Source organism: Triturus cristatus, chromosome 12 (assembly GCF_964204655.1).
Source record: "Triturus cristatus chromosome 12, aTriCri1.1, whole genome shotgun sequence".
Lineage (NCBI taxonomy): Eukaryota > Metazoa > Chordata > Amphibia > Caudata > Salamandridae > Triturus > Triturus cristatus.
This window is the reverse complement of record NC_140595.1, coordinates 8,415,999-8,441,213: the sequence shown is the minus strand read 5'-3', so window position 1 is coordinate 8,441,213 and position 25,215 is coordinate 8,415,999. Positions and strand designations below refer to the sequence as shown.

Below are 25,215 nucleotides of genomic sequence, written 5' to 3'. Positions count from 1 at the left end.
TACTTATAATGGGACACTTATAATATGCTACTGGGACTAGTCTACTTATAATGGGACACTTATAATATGCTACTGGGACTAGTCTACTTATAATGGGACACTTATAATATGCTACTGGGACACTTATAATATGCTACTAGAATTACGACACTTATAATATGCTACTGGGACTAGTTTACTTATAATGGGACACTTATAATATGCTACTGGGACTAGTCTACTTATAATGTGCTACTAGAATTACGACACTTATAATATGCTACTAGAATTACAACACTTATAATATGGGACTGGGACACTTATAATATGCTACTAGAATTACGACACTTATAATATGCTACTGGGACTACTCTACTTATAATGGGACACTTATAATATGCTACTGGGACTAGTCTACTTATAATGGGACACTTGTCATGTGCTACTAGAATTACGACACTTATAATATGCTACTGGGACACTTATAATATGCTCCTGGGACTAGTCTACTTATAATGGGGCACTTATAATATGCTACTGGAATTACGACACTTATAATATGGTACTAGAATTACGACATTTAAAATATGCTACTAGAATTATGACACTTATAATATGGTACTGGGACTAGTTTACTTATAATGGGACACTTATAATATGCTCCTGGGACTAATCTACTTATAATGGGACACTTATAATATGCTACTAGAATTACGAGACTTATAATATGCTCCTGGGACTAGTCTACTTATAATGGGGCACTTATAATATGCTCCTGGGACTAGTCTACTTATAATGGGACACTTATAATATGCTCCTGGGACTAGTCTACTTACAATATGCTACTGGGACTAGTCTACTTATAATGGGACACTTATAATGTGCTACTAGAATTACGACACTTATAATATGCTACTGGGACTAGTTTACTTATAATGGGACACTTATAATATGCTACTGGGACTAGTTTACGTATAATGGGACACTTATAATATGCTACTGGGACTAGTCTACTTATACTGGGACACTTATAATATGCTACTAGAATTACGACACTTATAATATGCTACTGGGACTAGTCTACTTATAATGGGACACTTATAATATGCTACTGGGACACTTATAATATGCTACTAGAATTACGACACTTATAATATGCTACTGGGACTAGTTTACTTATAATATGCTACTGGGACTAGTTTACATATAATGTGACACTTATAATATGCTACTGGGACTAGTCTACTTATAATATGCTACTGGGACTAGTCTACTTATACTGGGACACTTATAATATGCTACTAGAATTACGACACTTATAATATGCAACTGGGACTAGTCTACTTATAATGGGACACTTATAATATGCTACTGGGACTAGTCTACTTATAATGGGACACTTGTAATATGCTACTGGGACTAGTCTACTTATAATGGGACACTTGTAATATGCTACTGGGACTAGTCTACTTATAATGGGACACTTATCATGTGCTACTAGAATTACGACACTTATAATATGCTACTGGGACACTTATAATATGCTCCTGGGACTAGTCTACTTATAATGGGACACTTATAATATGCTACTGGGACTAGTCTACTTATAATGGGACACTTATAATATGCTCCTGGGACTAGTCTACTTATAATGGGACACTTATAATATGCTCCTGGGACTAGTCTACTTATAATGGGGCACTTATAATATGCTCCTGGGACTAGTCTACTTATAATGGGACACTTATAATATGCTACTAGGACTAGTCTACTTATAATGGGACACTTATAATATGCTACTGGGACTAGTTTACGTATAATGGGACACTTATAATATGCTACTGGGACTAGTCTACTTATACTGGGACACTTATAATATGCTACTAGAATTACGACACTTATAATATGCTCCTGGGACTAGTCTACGTATAATGGGACACTTATAATATGCTATTAGAATTACGAGATTTATAATATGCTACTAGAATTACGACACTTATAATATGCTACTGGGACTAGTCTACTTATAATGGGACACTTATAATATGCTCCTGGGACTAGTCTACTTATAATGGGACACTTATAATATGCTCCTGGGACTAGTCTACTTATAATGGGGCACTTATAATATGCTCCTGGGACTAGTCTACTTATAATGGGACACTTATAATATGCTCCTGGGACTAGTCTACTTATACTGGGACACTTATAATATGCTACTAGAATTACGACACTTATAATATGCTACTGGGACTAGTCTACTCATAATGGGACACTTATAATATGCTACTGGGACTAGTCTACTTATAATGGGACACTTATAATATGGTACTAGCATTACGAGACTTATAATATGCTAATGGGACACTTATAATATGCTACTGGGACTAGTCTACTTATAATATGCTACTGGGACACTTATAATATGCTACTAGAATTACGACACTTATAATATGCTACTGGGACTAGTCTACTTATAATGGGACACTTATAATATGCTACTGGGACTAGTCTACTTATAATGGGACACTTGTAATATGCTACTGGGACTAGTCTACTTATAATGGGACACTTGTAATATGCTACTGGGACTAGTCTACTTATAATGGGACACTTATAATATGCTACTGGGACTAGTCTACTTATAATGGGACACTTATAATATGCTACTGGAATTACGACACTTATAATATGGTACTAGAATTACGACATTTAAAATATGCTACTAGAATTACGACACTTATAATATGGTACTGGGACTAGTCTACTTATAATGGGACACTTATAATATGCTCCTGGGACTAGTCTACTTATAATGGGACACTTATAATATGCTACTGGGACTAGTCTACTTATAATGGGACACTTATAATATGCTCCTGGGACTAGTCTACTTATAATGGGACACTTATAATATGCTACTAGAATTACGACACTTATAATATGCTACTGGGACTAATCTACTTATAATGGGACACTTATAATATGCTACTAGAATTACGAGACTTATAATATGCTCCTGGGACTAGTCTACTTATAATGGGGCACTTATAATATGGTCCTGGGACTAGTCTACTTATAATGGGACACTTATAATATGCTCCTGGGACTAGTCTACTTATAATGGGACACTTATAATATGCTACGAGACTTATAATATGCTCCTGGGACTAGTCTACTTATAATGGGGCACTTATAATATGCTACTGGGACTAGTCTACTTATAATGGGACACTTATAATATGCTACTGGGACTAATCTACTTATAATGGGACACTTATAATATGCTACTGGGACTAGTCTACTGATAATTGGACACTTATAATATGCTACTGGGACTAATCTACTTATAATGGGACACTTATAATATGCTACTGGGACTAGTCTACTTATAATGGGACACTTATAATATGCTACTAGAATTACGACACTTATAATATGCTACTGGGACTAGTCTACTTATAATAGGACACTTATAATATGCTACTGGGACTAGTCTACGTATAATGGGACACTTATAATATGCTACTAGAATTACGACACTTATATGCTACTAGAATTACGACACTTATAATATGCTACTAGAATTACGACACTTATAATATGCTACTGGGACTAGTCTACTTATAATGGGACACTTATAAAATGCTACTGGGACTAGTCTACTTATAATGGGACACTTATAATATGGTACTAGAATTACGACACTTATAATATGCTCCTCGGACTAGTCTACTTATAATGGGACACTTATAATATGCTCCTGGGACTAGTCTACTTATAATGGGACACTCATAATATGCTACTAGGACTAGTCTACTTATAATGGGACACTTATAATATGCTACTAGAATTACGACACTTATAATATGCTACTGGGACTAGTCTACTTATAATGGGACACTTATAATATGCTACTGGGACTAGTCTACTTATAATGGGACACTTATAATATGCTACTAGAATTACGAGACTTATAATATGCTACTGGGACTAGTCTACTCATAATGGGACACTTATAATGTGCTACTAGAATTACGACACTTATAATATGCTACTGGGACACTTATAATATGCTCCTGGGACTAGTCTACTTATACTGGGACACTTATAATATGCTACTAGAATTACGACACTTATAATATGCTCCTGGGACTAGTCTACTTATAATGGGACACTTATAATATGCTACTAGGACTAGTCTACTTATAATGGGACACTTATAATATGCTACTGGGACTAGTCTACTTATAATGGGACACTTATAATATGCTACTGGGACTAGTCTACTTATAATGGGACACTTGTAATATGCTACTGGGACTAGTCTACTTATAATGGGACACTTGTAATATGCTACTGGGACTAGTCTACTTATAATGGGACACTTGTAATATGCTACTGGGACTAGTCTACTTATAATGGGACACTTGTAATATGCTACTGGGACTAGTCTACTTATAATGGGACACTTATAATATGCTACTGGGACTAGTCTACTTATAATGGGACACTTATAATATGCTACTAGAATTACGACACTTATAATATGCTACTGGGACTAGTCTACTTATAATGGGACACTTATAATATGCTCCTGGGACTAGTCTACTTATAATGGGACACTTATAATATGCTACTGGGACTAGTCTACTTATAATGGGACACTTATAATATGCTCCTGGGACTAGTCTACTTATAATGGGACACTTATAATATGCTATTAGAATTACGAGATTTATAATATGCTACTAGAATTACGACACTTATAATATGCTACTGGGACTAGTCTACTTATAATGGGACACTTGTAATATGCTACTGGGACTAGTCTACTTATAATGGGACACTTATCATGTGCTACTAGAATTACGACACTTATAATATGCTAGTGGGACACTTATAATATGCTCCTGGGACTAGTCTACTTATAATGGGACACTTATAATATGCTACTGGGACTAGTTTACTTATAATGGGACACTTATAATATACTACTAGATTTACGACACTTATAATATGCTACTGGGACTAGTCTACTTATAATGGGGCACTTATAATATGCTACTGGAATTACGACACTTATAATATGGTACTAGAATTACGACATTTAAAATATGCTACTAGAATTACGACACTTATAATATGCTACTGGGACACTTATAATATGCTACTAGAATTACGACACTTATAATATGCTACTGGGACTACTCTACTTATAATGGGACACTTATAATATGCTACTGGGACTAGTCTACTTATAATGGGACACTTACAATATGCTACTGGGACTAGTCTACTTATACTGGGACACTTCTAATATGCTACTAGAATTACGACACTTATAATATGGTACTAGAATTACGACATTTAAAATATGCTACTAGAATTACGACACTTATAATATGGTACTGGGACTAGTCTACTTATAATGGGGCACTTATAATATGCTACTGGGACTAGTCTACTTATAATATGCTACTGGGACTAGTCTACTTATAATATGCTACTGGGACTAGTCTACTTATAATGGGACACTTATAATATGCTACTGGGACACTTATAATATGCTACTAGAATTACGACACTTATAATATGCTCCTCGGACTAGTCTACTTATAATGGGACACTTATAATATGCTACTAGAATTACGACACTTATAATATGCTACTGGGACTAGTCTACTTATAATGGGACACTTATAATATGGTACTAGAATTACGACACTTAAAATATGCTACTGGGAATAGTCTACTTATAATATGCTACTGGGACTAGTCTACGTATAATGGGACACTTATAATGTGCTACTAGAATTACGACACTTATAATATGCTACTGGGACTAGTTTACTTATAATGGGACACTTATAATATGCTACTGGGACTAGTTTACGTATAATGGGACACTTATAATATGCTACTGGGACTAGTCTACTTATAATTTGCTACTGGGACTAGTCTACTTATACTGGGACACTTATAATATGCTACTAGAATTACGACACTTATAATATGCTACTGGGACTAGTCTACTTATAATGGGACACTTATAATATGCTACTGGGACACTTATAATATGCTACTAGAATAACGACACTTATAATATGCTACTGGGACTAGTTTACATATAATGGGACACTTGTAATATGCTACTGGGACTAGTCTACTTATACTGGGACACTTATAATATGCTACTAGAATTACGACACTTATAATATGCTAATGGGACTAGTCTACTTATAATGGGACACTTATAATATGCTACTAGGACTAGTCTACTTATAATGGGACACTTATAATATGCTACTAGAATTACGACACTTATAATATGCTACTGGGACTAGTCTACTTATAATGGGGCACTTATAATATGCTACTGGAATTACGACACTTATAATATGGTACTAGAATTACGACATTTAAAATATGCTACTAGAATTACGACACTTATAATATGGTACTGGGACTAGTCTACTTATAATGGGACACTTATAATATGCTACTGGGACTAGTCTACTTATAATGGGACACTTATAATATGCTACTGGGACTAGTCTACTTATAATGGGACACTTATAATATGCTACTGGGACTAGTACTTATAATGAGACACTTATAATATGCTACTAGAATTACGACACTTATAATATGCTACTGGGACTAGTCTACTTATAATGGGACACTTATAATATGCTACTGGGACTAGTCTACTTATAATGGGACACTTATAATATGCTACTGGGACTAGTCTACTTATAATGGGACACTTGTAATATGCTACTGGAACTAGTCTACGTATAATGGGACACTTATAATATGCTACTGGGACACTTATAATATGCTACTAGAATTACGACACTTATAATATGCTCCTGGGACTAGTCTACGTATAATGGGACACTTATAATATGCTACTAGAATTACAACACTTATAATATGCTACTGGGACTAGTCTACTTATAATGGGGCACTTATAATATGCTACTAGAATTACGACACTTATAATATGCTACTGGGACTAGTTTACGTATAATGGGACACTTATAATATGCTACTGGGACTAGTCTACTTATAATATGCTACTGGGACTAGTCTACTTATAATGGGACACTTATAATATGCTACTGGGACACTTATAATATGCTACTAGAATTACGACACTTATAATATGCTCCTCGGACTAGTCTACTTATAATGGGACACTTATAATGTGCTACTAGAATTACGACACTTATAATATGCTCCTGGGACTAGTCTACTTATAATGGGACACTTATAATATGCTACTGGACTAGTCTACTTATACTGGGACACTTCTAATATGCTACTAGAATTACGACACTTATAATATGGGACTGGGACACTTATAATATGCTACTGGGACACTTATAATATGCTACTAGAATTACGACACTTATAATATGCTACTGGGACTAGTCTACTTATAATGGGACACTTATAATATGCTACTGGGACCAGTCTACTTATAATGGGACACTTATAATATGCTACTAGAATTACGACACTTATAATATGCTACTGGGACTAGTCTACTTATAATGGGACACTTATAATATGCTACTGGGACTAGTCTACTTATAATATGCTACTGGGACTAGTCTACTTATAATGGGACACTTATAATATGCTACTGGGACTAGTCTACTTATAATGGGACACTTATAATATGCCACTGGGACTAGTCTACTTATAATAGGACACTTATAATATGCTACTGGGACACTTATAATATGCTACTCGGACTAGTCTACTTATACTGGGACACTTATAATATGCTACTAGAATTACGACACTTATAATATGCTACTGGGACTAGTCTACTCATAATGGGACACTTATAATATGCTACTGGGACTAGTCTACTTATAATGGGACACTTGTAATATGCTACTGGGACTAGTCTACTTATAATGGGACACTTATAATATGGTACTAGCATTACGAGACTTATAATATGCTAATGGGACACTTATAATATGCTACTGGGACTAGTCTACTTATAATGGGACACTTATAATATGCTACTGGGACACTTATAATATGCTACTAGAATTACGACACTTATAATATGCTACTGGGACTAGTCTACTTATAATGGGACACTTATAATATGCTACTGGGACTAGTCTACTTATAATGGGACACTTATAATATGCTACTGGGACTAGTCTACTTATAATGGGACACTTATAATATGCTACTGGGACACTTATAATATGCTACTAGAATTACGACACTTATAATATGCTACTGGGACTAGTTTACTTATAATGGGACACTTATAATATGCTACTGGGACTAGTCTACTTATAATGTGCTACTAGAATTACGACACTTATAATATGCTACTAGAATTACAACACTTATAATATGGGACTGGGACACTTCTAATATGCTACTAGAATTACGACACTTATAATATGGGACTGGGACACTTATAATATGCTACTAGAATTACGACACTTATAATATGGGACTGGGACACTTATAATATGCTACTGGGACTACTCTACTTATAATGGGACACTTATAATATGCTACTGGGACTAGTCTACTTATAATGGGACACTTATAATATGCTACTGGGACTAGTCTACTTATAATATGCTACTGGGACTAGTCTACTTATAATGGGACACTTATAATATGCTACTGGGACTAGTCTACTTATAATGGGACACTTATAATATGCTACTGGGACTAGTCTACTTATAATGGGACACTTATAATATGCTACTGGGACTAGTCTACTTATAATATGCTACTGGGACTAGTCTACTTATAATGGGACACTTATAATATGCTCCTCGGACTAGTCTACTTATAATGGGACACTTATAATATGCTACTGGGACTAGTCTACTTATACTGGGACACTTATAATATGCTACTAGAATTACGACACTTATAATATGCTACTGGGACTAGTCTACTTATAATGGGACACTTATAATATGCTACTGGGACTAGTCTACTTATAATGGGACACTTATAATATGCTACTGGGACTAGTCTACTTATAATGGGACACTTGTAATATGCTACTGGGACTAGTCTACTTATAATGGGACACTTCTAATATGCTACTATCATTACGACACTTATAATATGCTCCTGGGACTAGTCTACTTATAATGGGACACTTATAATATGCTACTGGGACACTTATAATATGCTACTAGAATTACGAGACTTATAATATGCTACTGGGACTAGTCTACTTATAATAGGACACTTATAATATGCTACTGGGACTAGTCTACTTATAATGGGACACTTATAATGTGCTGCTAGAATTACGACACTTATAATATGCTACTGGGACACTTATAATATGCTACTAGAATTACGACACTTATAATATGCTACTGGGACTAGTTTACTTATAATGGGACACTTATAATATGCTACTGGGACTAGTCTACTTATAATGTGCTACTAGAATTACGACACTTATAATATGCTACTAGAATTACAACACTTATAATATGGGACTGGGACACTTCTAATATGCTACTAGAATTACGACACTTATAATATGGGACTGGGACACTTATAATATGCTACTAGAATTACGAGACTTATAATATGCTACTGGGACTAGTCTACTTATAATAGGACACTTATAATATGCTACTGGGACTAGTTTACGTATAATGGGACACTTATAATATGCTACTGGGACTAGTCTACTTATAATTTGCTACTGGGACTAGTCTACTTATACTGGGACACTTATAATATGCTACTAGAATTACGACACTTATAATATGCTACTGGGACTAGTTTACATATAATGGGACACTTATAATATGCTACTGGGACTAGTCTACTTATAATATGCTACTGGGACTAGTCTACGTATACTGGGACACTTATAATATGCTACTAGAATTACGACACTTATAATATGCTACTGGGACTAGTCTACTTATAATGGGACACTTGTAATATGCTACTGGGACTAGTCTACTTATAATGGGACACTTGTAATATGCTATTGGGACTAGTCTACTTATAATGGGACACTTATAATATGCTACTGGGACTAGTCTACTTATAATGGGACACTTATAATATGCTACTGGGACTAGTCTACTTATAATGGGACACTTATAATATGCTACTAGAATTACGAGACTTATAATATGCTCCTGGGACTAGTCTACTTATAATGGGGCACTTATAATATGGTCCTGGGACTAGTCTACTTATAATGGGACACTTATAATATGCTCCTGGGACTAGTCTACTTATAATGGGACACTTATAATATGCTACTAGAATTACGACACTTATAATATGCTACTGGGACTAGTCTACTTATAATGGGGCACTTATAATATGCTACTGGGACTAGTCTACTTATAATATGCTACTGGGACTAGTCTACTTATAATGGGACACTTATAATATGCTACTGGGACACTTATAATATGCTACTAGAATTACGACACTTATAATATGCTCCTCGGACTAGTCTACTTATAATGGGACACTTATAATATGCTACTAGAATTACGACACTTATAATATGCTACTGGGACTAGTCTACTTATAATGGGACACTTATAATATGGTACTAGAATTACGACACTTAAAATATGCTACTGGGAATAGTCTACTTATAATATGCTACTGGGACTAGTCTACTTATAATGGGACACTTATAATATGCTACTAGACTTACGAGACTTATAATATGCTACTGGGACTAGTCTACTTATAATGGGACACTTATAATATGCTCCTGGGACTAGTCTACTTATAATGGGACACTTATAATATGCTACTGGGACTAGTCTACGTATAATGGGACACTTATAATATGCTACTGGGACACTTATAATATGCTACTAGAATTACGACACTTATAATATGCTCCTGGGACTAGTCTACGTATAATGGGACACTTATAATATGCTACTAGAATTACGACATTTATAATATGCTACTGGGACACTTATAATATGCTCCTGGGACTAGTCTACGTATAATGGGACACTTATAATATGCTACTGGGACACTTATAATATGCTACTAGAATTACGACATTTATAATATGCTACTGGGACACTTATAATATGCTCCTGGGACTAGTCTACTTATAATGGGACACTTATAATATGCTACTAGAATTACGACACTTATAATATGCTACTGGGACTAGTCTACTTATAATGGGGCACTTATAATATGCTACTAGAATTACGACACTTATAATATGCTACTGGGACTAGTTTACGTATAATGGGACACTTATAATATGGTACTGGGACTAGTCTACTTATAATATGCTACTGGGACTAGTCTACTTATAATGGGACACTTATAATATGCTACTGGGACACTTATAATATGCTACTAGAATTACGACACTTATAATATGCTCCTCGGACTAGTCTACTTATAATGGGACACTTATAATGTGCTACTAGAATTACGACACTTATAATATGCTCCTGGGACTAGTCTACTTATAATGGGACACTTATAATATGCTACTGGGACTAGTCTACTTATACTGGGACACTTCTAATATGCTACTAGAATTACGACACTTATAATATGGGACTGGGACACTTATAATATGCTACTGGGACACTTATAATATGCTACTAGAATTACGACACTTATAATATGCTACTGGGACTAGTCTACTTATAATGGGACACTTATAATATGCTACTGGGACCAGTCTACTTATAATGGGACACTTATAATATGCTACTAGAATTACGACACTTAAAATATGCTACTAGAATTACGACACTTCTAATATGCTACTGGGACTAGTCTACTTATAATGGGACACTTGTAATATGCTACTGGGACTAGTCTACTTATACTGGGACACTTATAATATGCTACTAGAATTATGACACTTATAATATGCTACTAGAATTACGACACTTATAATATACTACTGGGACACTTATAATATGCTACTATAATTACGACACTTATAATATGCTACTGGGACTAGTCTACTTATAATGGGACACTTATAATATGCTACTAGAATTATGACACTTATAATATGGGACTGGGACACTTATAATATGCTACTGGGACACCTATAATATGCTACTAGAATTGGGACACTTATAATATGCTACTGGGACACTTATAATATGCTACTAGAATTACGACACTTATAATATGCTACTAGAATTACGACACTTATAATATACTACTGGGACACTTATAATATGCTACTATAATTACGACACTTATAATATGCTACTGGGACTAGTCTACTTATAATGGGACACTTATAATATGCTACTGGGACTAGTCTACTTATAATGGGACACTTATAATATGCTACTAGAATTACGACACTTATAATATGCTACTAGAATTACGACACTTATAATATACTACTGGGACACTTATAATATGCTACTATAATTACGACACTTATAATATGCTACTGGGACTAGTCTACTTATAATGGGACACTTATAATATGCTACTAGAATTACGACACTTATAATATGGGACTGGGACACTTATAATATGCTACTAGAATTACGACACTTATAATATGCTACTGGAACTACTCTACTTATAATGGGACACTTATAATATGCTACTGGGACTAGTCTACTTATAATGGGACACTTATAATATGCTACTAGAATTACGACACTTATAATATGCTACTGGGACTAGTCTACTTATAGTGGGACACGTATAATATGCTACTAGAATTACGACACTTATAATATGCTACTGGGACTAGTCTACTTATAATGCGACACTTATAATATGCTACAGGGACTAGTCTACTTATAATGGGACACTTATAATATGCTACTAGGACTAGTCTACTTAGAATATGCAACTAATGTTGCAGGGATTCTGCATATACACAGAACTATGCGCAGGAAAACAGGACCTCGGTGTATAGGGGTTGTACCTTCTTACCACCTTAGTACCTAAAACAGACTAGCTATGGTGTCTCATTCGTTCTCCTATATAATCACGAAGCTACAAATGATTAGACAACCCAGAACAGAATACTCCCAACTCTCATATATCGCGGTAGCAAGACATACCCTTTCGCTCACTCATTCGTACGTGTCACTGTATAGTTCAAAATGTTTATTTTAACTTTAATGTAGCATACGACCCACTACCAGCAGCAACATGCATAAACCTAGAACAGTTAGCATTGTTTCAATACCATAGAATATGAAGGGGGATGTCATCATATACAGACAGTGGAAAAAGGACTATAAGGCCTAACCACCCTCCCCTTGGTAAGTTTGAGGATTATTATATAAAGGAAGATCTCTGGGCTTAGTCAGCAGACTCCATACCTTAGAGCCTAGATGGTAGCTTTACATCATAGGAACAGCATAGCTCTTCAGCAAGGAAAGGTTTCCCTCCATGTGAACTTGCATCCCTGTAATATCAAAGCACAAGCTTTCCAGCAGTGCAGCTGTGTGTAGTATTTTTTGTCTAGGTGCTAGGGACTGACCAGAACAGAACAACAAGGGGCATGTTTATCAACCTTGCACATAGTGTTCAGACTAAACTCCAGGAACAGCAAACAACGCAGAAAGTAGACCGTTTGTGCCTTTCACATGAGAACTGTCTTGCAAAATAAAGTTATGTAGTAACGTGCGCAAAAGCAGCATCATGGCAGCAGAGCTCATGCTAACTTAGCAATGTCGAGAATGACCCTAACGGTCATTCAACACTAGGACACTTAACCCCTTCCCCGCTCATGACGGAACCACTCCGTCATGAGCCACGGGTGCGCTGTGCTCATGAGGGAGTGGTTCCGTCATGCTGCGGCCGTTGGCGGCCGCTCCGCCCATGCGGCGCTAATTCCCCGCCTGTGCGGGCGATTAGCGCAGTGGGCAGAGACGTGACGGAACCACTCCGTCATGAGCACAGCTCACCCGTGACTCGTGACGGAGTGGTTCCGTCACGAGCACAGCGTCACCGCACCTGCCCCCAAACCCCCCCAGCGCCGCGGCGGAATTCCTGCCGCGGCGAAGGGGTTAAGATATTCTACTAGGACTAGTTTACTAACTTACCTTCAGTGATGTCTTACCTGGTAGAGACATGATCTAGCTAGATTCCTTACCTTAGAACATCACACTGGATCTAAAAGACTTTCCAATGAACATCATCCTTGCTTGTCATCAGCAGCAGCAGCACCTCCACCTCAGTACTATGACATCACTTACCTTCCCCACGCGGAGCCATGAAGTGTTCAGAACTACTAGGGCCCTGAAAGGGATTAGCCCTCTCCACAGTGCAGGAAGGGTGGGTGGGTTAGTAAGGAATCTATGTCTAGATCCTGTCTCTCACGGATAAGACATCACCAAAGGTTAGTAACTGGTTCATCTGAAAGAGACTTTATCTGCAGGTTCCTTACCTTAGAATACCCAAGCAATACCATCTCTAGTGGTTAGCCCTGAAAGTCCTGCAGGACAAAGCAGACCAAATAGCTGTGCCGGCAGTAGTGCTTGTTAAACGTGAGCAGGGATGCTCACGTTGCTGCCTGACAAATGATAAGGACTGGGACTCCAGGCTGCAACGCTGTGTTCGCAGCCTTAGCTCTGGTGGAGTGAGCCCTTAAGACTTCAGGAGGCTGCTTTTTGGGCCTGAGCGTAGCAAATATTGATGCAGAGGACGACCCATCATGAGATAGTGGAATCAAAGAAAGTTGCGCGGTACAGCAGAGGACTAAGAGTTGGACGCACACCCGGAACTCTTGTGTGGTCAAGGCAGAAAGACGATACTCTTTTTGGTTCCAAACGGCGGAGTCGCGCCTCTAATTTAGAAGGTTGCGGAGGAGCATAGAAAGTGGGCAAAGTGACTGATTGCCCCCCCGCATGGAATGGAGTCGCCACTTTTGGTAAGAAAGGGCCTAGTGCAACGCATTAACTTATAAGGAGGCTTGGATGACAGAGCCTGCAACTTGCTCCCTCTCCTAGCATGTTATTACCCCTTACTAAAGGCTGTTTTGATGGTAAGCAGCCAGAGGGGGTAGTTGTGCAGAGGTTCAAACAGAGCACACATCAGAAAGGTGAGAACCAAAATTAAGGTCCAACTGACGCATGATAAAAAGGGCAGGTGGAAACATATGTACAAGCCGCTTAAGAAAGAAATTTACATCTGGGGATTTAAAGAAAGAGGGTTGGTTTGGCAGCCTCAAAAAGGCAGCCAGGGCAGAAAAGTACCCCTTGAGAGTGCCCAGAGCAGAGCCTTGCTGGGCAATGGTCAAAATAAAGAAAAGGACCCGAGAGAGGAAAGCAGAAAGAGGATCAGTAGATCTTGCTGTACAATATTTTAACGTTTTGTGCCACAGACAGGCAAACGCGGTCTTGGTAGAGGGACGCCTGCCTGCCAAAACAACATTACAGACTTCAGGAGGAAGGTCGAATGCTGGCAACTGCCACCAATTAAGAACCATATAAGAAGGCATAGTGTTCACAGGTTCGAATGAAGTACCAACCCCTGCTGCTGCGACAGAAAATCCTCCAGAAGGAGCAGCCTGATTGGAGCATCAATGCTCAGTTGGAGAAGCTAGAGATACCCGGCTCTCCATGCCCAGTCTAGAGTCATAAGACTTCGGCCCGGTCGTTCCTGATCTTGAGCACTCTGGACAGGAGTGGTATGGGCAGAAAGGTGTACAGGAGGCCAGAGGTGCACTCAAGACTAAATCAGTTATAGAGCTATAGCTGCCTTGTAAACTCCAGCGCACAGGACTGCTGACATAGCGCGTTCTCGGCAGAGGCGAACAGATCTAACCAAGGCTCTCCCCACTGCTGAAAGAGATCTTGCTCCACCTTCGGATGGAGATGCCACTTGTCGCTAGGCATCTGCAGCTGAGTTGGCCAGCCCTGGCATTCAGAGAGCCTGCCAGGTGTTGACGCACCAGGGATATGGCCTGCTGTTTCAGCCACGTCCAGAGACGCAGGGCATATTGATGAAGGGTCCATTACCCCACACCCTGGCCTGTTTGTTACAGTACCACATGGTACTGTTGTCCATGAACACATGCAGTAGTCTTCCTTTGATAGAGGGTAGAACGGCTTTTAATGCCAGCCGGATCGCTCAGAGCTCCAACAAAGATGAGGAGTCCAGATTCCGCCTCCGATCTCCACATCTCCCAGATGGGAGCCCCATCCCAGAAGTGATGCATCTGTCACCACTGTGAGATGTGGTTAGGGAAGGGTGAGTGGTCTGCTGCTGACCCAATCGCAGTTCGTTAAAAACCACTGCAGATCTTTTGCAGTTCCCTCTGAGGCCATCAGGCCCAGCAGCCTCAGTCAGTCTCATCGAAATCCAGGATATAGGTTGAAAAATCGGTATCATAGCCTGAATATCCTGGACTCCTAGTTCCGGAGGCTAGGACCGAAACTGCAGTGTCCAGAATAGCTCCGATAAAAGGGAGCATCTGAAACGGAGTCAGATGTGGCTTTGGGCTGTCGCTAGTGAACCTCAGTGAATGCAGGAGGTCCGTCGTAGTCTGGAGGTGGGAGATGACAGCCTGGGGCGCGCCCGCCTTCAATAACTAAACATCAAGATAAGGGGAAGACTAACACCCCCGGTCTCCACAGATGAGCTACAACAACGGTCATCACATTGGTGAACACACGAGGGGCACTGTTAAGGCCAAAAGGGAGCATAGCAAACTGAAAGTGTTGATGCCCCACAGGTAACGCCTGCGGGCTGACATGACAACAATGTGGACGTGTGCATCCTGCAAGTCTAACGCTACCATCCAGTCTCCTGGAATCAGGTTATGCAGGCCATGAGCAAGGGTAAGCATTTTTAACTTCTTTTTGAGGAAGAAATTTAGATAGTGCAGGTCAGGCTGACACAAATGTCTCTGTCCTTCTTGGGCACCAGAAAATAGCAGAAATAACAACCACAACCTACTTCTGGCATCATCTCTATGGCTCCCTTGTCCAAGAGAACCGTCACTTACTAGTAGATCAAGTAGAGATGGTCCTGCGACAGCATATCGCAAATGGGTGGGGGGGGGGGGGGGAAGGGTCTGCTAAGGGGTGGAAGCTAGGACCACCAAGCTCTTAGGTATAGGGTGTTGTGTGAGGAAATTGGTGTCCCAGGTGCAGGGTGGTGGCGGCAAGTAATAGTCCTGTTCACAGGAGGCATTTATTGTGCAGGGTTTGGACCAAGTCCCAAGCAGGACGTTAATGAGGGCTTAATTAAATGGGAGAAGCGGTTCTGAGGTGGTCACTCCCAGCTGAAGAACCAACATCAAGACGTCAGTCTGGACTTCCACTGAGGGTAGGCTAAGGTCCAGGACTTTAGCCGCCCTTCTCACCACCATACCAAATGAGGCTCCCTCCTCCGTAGCCACAGTAGGAGGAGACACCATGCCAGTATCTGGAAAGGTGCCTAATCTGTTGGCATCCGCCAAATCCTTACACCAGTCCATGTTAGGGGATAGTATTCTTCAGTTTACAGTAACTCATTCTTCCATGGGCCCCAGCCCATACGAATAGGGCTCTGGTTCCATACTGGAGGATGAGAATGGAGATGGCGCTGGCATCAGGGAAGGTCGAGGTTGTACGACCGGTGCTGGTTCAAGTCCATTCGTGGAAATGCCAGACTGGAGAAGGGGATGTGACTTCAAGCAGGGCCCAAAGGTGCACCAGCAGGAACAGGCTGCCCATATGAGGTGCATGTCCTCCTAGAACTCATAGCAGGGTCGCTATAGCTCCCGGAAATTTAGGGAGGTGGAGATCCTGCCCAGGCGCAGGTTCAACTGCAGAGCCAGGTCTCAAATTACAACACTCCCTTGTCAGATAACTTTGACAGATGGGAGTAAAAAACAACTTCTTACGGTGGGACTTACACAAAGACGACTTAGACGAGGATCTTGGACTCCAGACCAATCCTGGGACCTTCCTCTTGAAGCAGACCATCTCCCGATGGATCAGGCTATGCATTAAGATATACACATTGCCAAGAAGCAACCCCATGAAGGTTTGCATGCTCATCCCACCAGAGCCAAGGCTGCGACCACTGTGTTAGCACATGGAGTTATGGTCCTGGATATCTGCTAGGCAGCAACATGGGCTTCTCTACACACATTCATGAAGCATTACTGCGTGGAAAGTCCGGTCCGCCAGGAAGGGCTCTTTGCTCCTTCGATCCTGCAGGACTTTGTAAGTGTGAATCAGTTTGTAGACCTACCTCCAAGGAGGTATTGCTTAGGTATCTATTCTGAGGTATCTATTCTGAGGTATGATATCTATGGCTTAAAGTCTCAATCATATGAACAAGTTACTTACCTTCAGTAATTATTTGGTAGAGAATATTTCTAGCCTCAGATTAATTACCAATCCACCCTTCTCCCCTCGAATGGAATTCTAGGAACAGGGCTATTTCCCTCTCGGGGCCCTAGTATTCCAAACTAGTGGAAAGCCACGAATATTAACAGACAACAGCGCACTGGGGTGGCACCTATATAAGAACTGCACAGGTTATATCTGGCGCGGATGATGCCACACAGAGCCAAACACCACCACTTATCTACACACGGGGGTACTGATCACAAAAGAATTTGCAGATCCAGTCTGACGCCTGGAGATAATTTTAAGGTAAGCAATCTGCGGCTGTAAGACTCCATCAACTACCCTGACTTGTAGACAATGGTGATTGACTGGTGGTGGGGCAGTAACCTTTGCAGTGGATTTGTTGGGTGTTCTTGTTGGTTACAGGAAGGGGCGAGGCAACACATTTCATTGCTTTCTCTGTATTTCTCTTTAGGAGTGACCTTAAAGGAAGCCAAGATGCACCTCCCCCAAGCATAAGCAGAGCTGATAGTCGAGCACGATGGAACAATCTACGGCGGGCAGTGGCCAAGGAGAACCGGCATGTGCACTTTAACCTGGAGAAGGATCCCGGGGCTACAGGAGTTTCCCCCCAGGAAAAGGATGGCCAGCTTGGGCACTGTGAGAATGGGCGACCTCCTGAGCCAGAGGAAGGAAACCCCAGTGAACGGGAACTTAAAGAACTGGACCTGAATATTCTTAAGATGAAGGAGCAGCTGAGGGCTGCCCTGGTGAGGAAAAGCGAGCTGATGTCCTCCCTGCAGACACCTCTCAACAGCATCTGCCTTTCTGCCTGTAGAGAGAACAAGGAGGACAGGTGATGGGACTCCTAAGAGCGGGGCCACCTCCCCAAGGACTTTGAACCATGTTACTTTCTAAATCCTCAAAACAGAATTATTTTTATGGGACTGAGGCAGCTGTGGGACCAGAGCAAAGGAATATATACTGAAGGCTGGTGAGATGCACAGAACAGGGCTGAAAAGAACAGACTCCACTAAAGGATGCAGATCCTGACAAAAGCCCACCTACCTGTTGGGGAAAGAAATGTCACAGGTTCATACAGTCTGTCAACTCTAACGCTTGAATGGCTTGAGAGTCTGGCATAGAGATGTAAGGCCCGTCACCACTGGAACTAGATGGGCTCAGAGGATTTGCACAGGAATATAGATCATGTCCCAGATTGGGCTCAAGGGTTTGGCAGGCACACCCGTCTTTTCCTGTCCTCAGTGGGGATGAACGGTTATGAGGATTAGTTCAGGGATAAAAAACGCATCACCTCTAAAATTAATGTATTCATGGGATTGACACCGGGACACAAAGGCGGTCACTTCCACATGGTGCAGAGGATAGGTACAAAGAATGTTAGAGGCCTCCAGAGGATTGATGCAGGGAGACAAAGACGGCCTCACTGGGCTCTGGCTCAGAATAACAATGTGACCTCTAGGTCACATGGACTCGGGGGACTGGCACAGGCATAGCGAGCAGGACACTTCTATGGCTGTATGGACTCAGATGTGGCCCACAGTATTTCTGTGCCAATCCGCAAAGCCTGAGTATGCACAGGGTATTGACATGGGATTAGACATGCCACCTCTAGACCTGGGTGGGATTAGGGCTAGCACAAGGTAATTGCTGTCACCTTCAGGCCTGGCTAGGTATCATGAGAGAATTAGTTCACATTGTGAGGTGTTAGGGGACACAGCATCTTAAAAACATCAACATAATAAGCTAAGCACTGGCAAAGTAAACAAGCCTGGTAAGCATTTTGAGCCCTGAACAAAGCAAAATACTACTGGTTTCTGTACACGGTGAATCTATTAGATAATTTAATACGCCACACTTCGTTGTACCGTTTGAGAAGTAAATTAGTCCTTCGTGCATTGTAACACGAGCACTTCAAATTAAGCTGAATGATCCAGCAAACAGCTAATAGCGCGACTTGAGACCAAAATACTCCTTTGGGTGCATCCAAAACACACACTGGATATTTTAAAGGAATTGTAGTTAGATGCTATGCATACAGCGGTGTTGTGAAGTCAGACCTAAAAAGCAAACATTAACATTCTACTTCATCTCTATTCATTTGTGGGGGGCGGGGGGGACAAAAAACGTACACTTCTCAACCCTGAGCTGCTTAAATTGCCACATAGGAAACCAATGTTTCTTTCTGGTTCCTGTAAAACATATGTACTCCTTCACATATATCCAAAAAGGCACGTACCACTGAAGCTAGGAGATAAAGGAAGGCAGCACAAGACAGAACAATTACTCACAGTAAGGGTATGGGTCTTAAAGCAGAGTAACCCTGATACAAAAGTAACTCGGGCGGACCAGGGCGCTATGCAGGGGAGCAACAGCTAAGAAAAAGACTCACTTGCAAGGTTGAATATTTTGCCAGTGTGTGACTGTGAAGCAATGCTGGACTTGGAAAAGGTAATGTTAACATTTGTAGCCATTTGATATCCTTGAAGGATGAACCATTTTGTGATGCCGGAGACAGTGAAATGTAACCTAGGTTCCCTATGGAGCAGTGATGGGACAGCTCAGCAGCCAATACTAAAGAGATGTTGAGTAGGAAGCACTTTCATCACCAGAGACTTAACTGAAACACTAGGGTGGCAGGTTAGGAGCATAATTCTCTACCCTCATATCCTCTACAAATTCACATGCTCAGACTAGAGTGAGAATCAGAAAAACTTCAAAAGTTGGATGGAAGCGAGGAACAAGCGTCCTTTCACGATAAATTGGCCAACTTGAGCAGTACCTTTTGGCGACATGACCCGATGTCCATGTGGCTGCTTTGCAGATTTCCATCAAAGGATATCATGCAGGGTGTAACAGGAACCACCTCTCATAGCACTGAGGATTTCTCAGGATTACCTTAGAGAGTTAGGTCAGTCCTCTGGAGAGATTTTATGGAGAAAACACAAAATGCGAATACCAATCTTTGAAACAGTTTAGCCTTTTCATTGTGTGCTCTTGAAACTAGAAACCATTTTGGACTGTTTTGGCCCCATCCGGATACCAAAGTAAAGCATGGAAAGTATTCAGGTGCTGCCGAGCAGGAGAATTCTGGGACCTGAACAGATCGGCATAATCAAGAACAGCTTTCTGAAGCAAACTAAGATGAGGTCAAAGAATACTTTCATGTAAACAGTAAAAGGTGTCACTGACTAAGGGAAAACCCTCCGCTAAACCTGGTGATCTCCAAGTCTGAAGGGACAGCGGCAGGCTGGGTCTTCTCTGAACAAAGTGCTTATCTCATAGCTTTCTGTAGATCTGTTCCATGCCTACATTCTGAAAGGTGTGTCTGCACAAAGCAGAGTGAAACGAATTAGCAGGTAACACCCAGAGACAGCAGCAGGACCACAGCAGCAAATGTCTTCTCACCTCATTACGTACAGCGGCAAGACATTGCCAGGTAACTCCAAACAGACTGACAGTATCATTTCAACCACAATCCCATCAGGTGTACACAGGCCTGACCGTGACAGGTAACCCCAAAAGACCGAGAGCAGGACCACCCCAGCAACGCTCCCATTATGATCACCATAGGGTACACACAGGCCCGTCACAGGAAGGTAACCCCTACAAGGAAAAAGCAGGACTTGGTGCCAATGCACAGATTTGAGCAATATTTAATTCTTACTTTAAGGCACTTGAATACATTCAGTTTGTACTGTGCACGGTTTATAAACTATGTAATGGGACTGTTAAATTACATCTAAACTGAATATTGTTTTTTTGTGCAGTTTCTACCTCTATGTAATACACCAATATTAGGCGGTTTCAAAAGGACAATGCAGTCATATAAAACAAATGAAAACAAATAAAATTGTTTTTACAGAAAAACTTTTTTTTTTTAAAGACTTGGTAATTTTTGGGGAGAAACAAATAATCCAAAACAAATCTTGTCAAAAGACCAACCTACAGAATTGACCAGTACCTGGGAATGCTCTTTCAGGGTAAATGACATACACCAAGGGCCACGAAGGACCGCCTACCAACCAGATCAAAACCATGCCAACCAACTACCTGTCCGTACTCTTAAAACGTCTTCTGCCAAAGAACTACCAAAACTCAAACAGTCCCGCACCAGTTGAAGAGATTAGGGATAGCGCTAATGCAATCCTTTGGTGCATCCAAGCACTTGACGGTGCACTTGGTTGGTCAGGGGAACTGTACGTCATTTCTATTTCAGGGATTCTGGATTGTATGGCCTGGCTCACATGGGATGGTTGGTGTGTGCAAAATATTGCTGTATCTGCAAACGTTGGGTGTTTTGCCATGAACAGAGGTACCTGCAAGGGTCCTTGATAGCAGCAAGTGAAAGGACCCTATCACACTTGGAGGTACATGTAAGGGTTAGACTTTAGTTGCAAGGGATGGGGTACTTGAGGAAACTGTGGTGAATGAAACGTGCAATGAATGAGATGATAGGCACATACAAGGGATGGGTGGTATGTGCAGTTGGGGCGGTACAAAGATGCATGGCACGTGTATGAGATGTGGTACTTTAAAATATGGATGGTCCATGCAGTCAATAGGGAGCTCGCAAAAGAGATGGCATGTGCAAGGGATCGGGTACTCTAAGAAACGAAAGACACATGCAAAGGATGGGGTACTTCTAAGGGATAAAGGTGTATGCAATAAACAGGGTACTTGCATGAGATGGACGGCACATGCAAGGGATGGGGTACTTGCATGAGATGAACGGCGCATGCAAGGGATGGGGTACTTGCATGAGATGAACGGCGCACGCAAGGGATAGGGTACTTGCATGAGATGAACGGTACATGCAAGGGATGGGGTACTTCTAAGGGATAAAGGTGTATGCAATAAATGGGGTACTTGCATGAGATGGACGGCACATGCAAGGGATGGGGTACTTGCATGAGATGAACGGCGCATGCATGGGACGGGGAACTTGCATGAGATGTACGGCACATGCAAGGGATGGCGTACTTGCACAAGATGGACAGCAAATGCAAGGGATGGGGAACTTGCATGAGATGAACGGCGCATGCAAGGGATGAACGGCGCATGCAAGGGATGAACGGCGCATGCAAGGGATGGGGTACTTGCATGAGATGAACGGCGCATGCAAGGGATGGGGTACTTGCATGAGATGAACGGCGCATGCAAGGGATGGGGTACTTGCATGAGATGAACGGCACATGCAAGGGATGGGGTACTTGCACGAGATGAACGGCACATGCAAGGGATGAACGGTGCATGCAAGGGATGGGGTACTTGCATGAGATGAACAGCGCATGCAAGGGATGAACGGTGCATGCAAGGGATGGGGTACTTGCATGGGATGAACGGCGCATGCAAGGGATGAACGGCGCATGCAAGGGATGAACGGCGCATGCAAGGGATGAACGTTGCATGCAAGGGATGGGGTACTTGCATGAGATGAACGGCGCACGCAAGGGATAGGGTACTTGCATGAGATGAACAGCGCATGCAAGGGGTGTGGTACTTGCATGAGATGAACGGTGCATGCAAGGGATGGGGTACTTCTAAGGGATAAAGGTGTATGCAATAAATGGGGTACTTGCATGAGATGGACGGCACAAGCAAGGGATGGGGTACTTGCATGAGATGAACGGTGCATGCAAGGGATGGGGTACTTGCATGAGATGAACGGCGCACGCAAGGGATGGGGTACTTGCAGGAGATGAACGGCACAAGCAAGGGATGGGGTACTTGCATGAGATGAACGGTGCATGCAAGGGATGGGGTACTTCTAAGGGATAAAGGTGTATGCAATAAATGGGGTACTTGCATGAGATGGACGGCACATGCAAGGGATGGGGTACTTGCATGAGATGAACGGCGCATGCAAGGGACGGGGAACTTGCATGAGATGAACGGCGCATGCAAGGGATGAACGGTGCATGCAAGGGATGGGGTACTTGCATGAGATGAACGGCGCATGCAAGGGATGAACGGCGCATGCAAGGTATGAACGGCGCATGCAAGGGATTAACGGCGCATGCAAGGGATGAACGGCGCATGCAAGGGATGAACGGCGCATGCAAGGGATGAACGGCGCATGCAAGGGATGAACGGCGCATGCAAGGGATGAACGGCGCATGCAAGGGATGAACGGCGCATGCAAGGGATGAACGGCACATGCAAGGGATGAACGGCACATGCAAGGGATGAACGGCACATGCAAGGGATGAACGGCACATGCAAGGGATGAACGGCGCATGCAAGGGATGGGGTACTTGCATGAGATAACATCACATTCTATGGATTGGGTACTTGCAAGAGATGGTTGGCACGTGCCATAGATGGGGTACTCATAAGGGATGAACGGTGTGTGTAGGAATGGGGTACGTGAAGAGATGGATGGTGCATGTTCAGGGATGGGGTAAGTGCAAGGATGAGTTACTTAAAAAAATGGACAGTGTGTGCAAGGAACTGGGGAACATACAAGTGGGTGGAATACTTGCAAGGGTGGAGGGTGTGTGCAATGGATTGCGGTAAAAAGAATGACTGTCGAAGGAATGTGGGAGAAAGGGACAGAGAGCGTGCAAGCAGAGTGGGGTATGTGTGGGGTGATGGCATATGTAATGGACAGTGGTCCATACAAAATGGACAGTGTGTGCATTGGATAGGAGTACATACAAGGATGCACTGTGCGTGCAAGGGATGGTGAGGTAAATGCAAGGGCTAGACCGTGGGTGCAAGGGGTGGGTGGGTATACGTCCAAGGGGTCGTGCCACAAGCAGTGCCTGGCAGCTCGTTCTGTCTTCCATAAGAGACCCTCAGAATCACCCCAGGGCCGGACTCCAAGCCACTGTGCGATAATCATTATAACAGGCACCTCCTTCACGGCCTTGGGAGGACGACTGCCAGTGCC

At 41.5% G+C, this 25,215-nt stretch overlaps 1 protein-coding gene across 1 annotated transcript in view; it reads left to right on the top strand.

The window, feature by feature from the left end:
* Positions 1 to 22,190, top strand: part of GRIN3B (glutamate ionotropic receptor NMDA type subunit 3B) — a 187,229-nt gene extending 165,039 nt beyond the window's left edge. Inside the window, exon 9 of the mRNA XM_085638494.1 lies at positions 18,775 to 22,190. Within this exon, the coding sequence (XP_085494620.1) occupies positions 18,775 to 19,159 (385 nt within the window). The 3' untranslated portion in view covers positions 19,160 to 22,190. The remainder of the gene's footprint in view (positions 1 to 18,774) is intronic.
* The last annotated feature ends 3,025 nt before the right edge of the window (positions 22,191 to 25,215 follow it).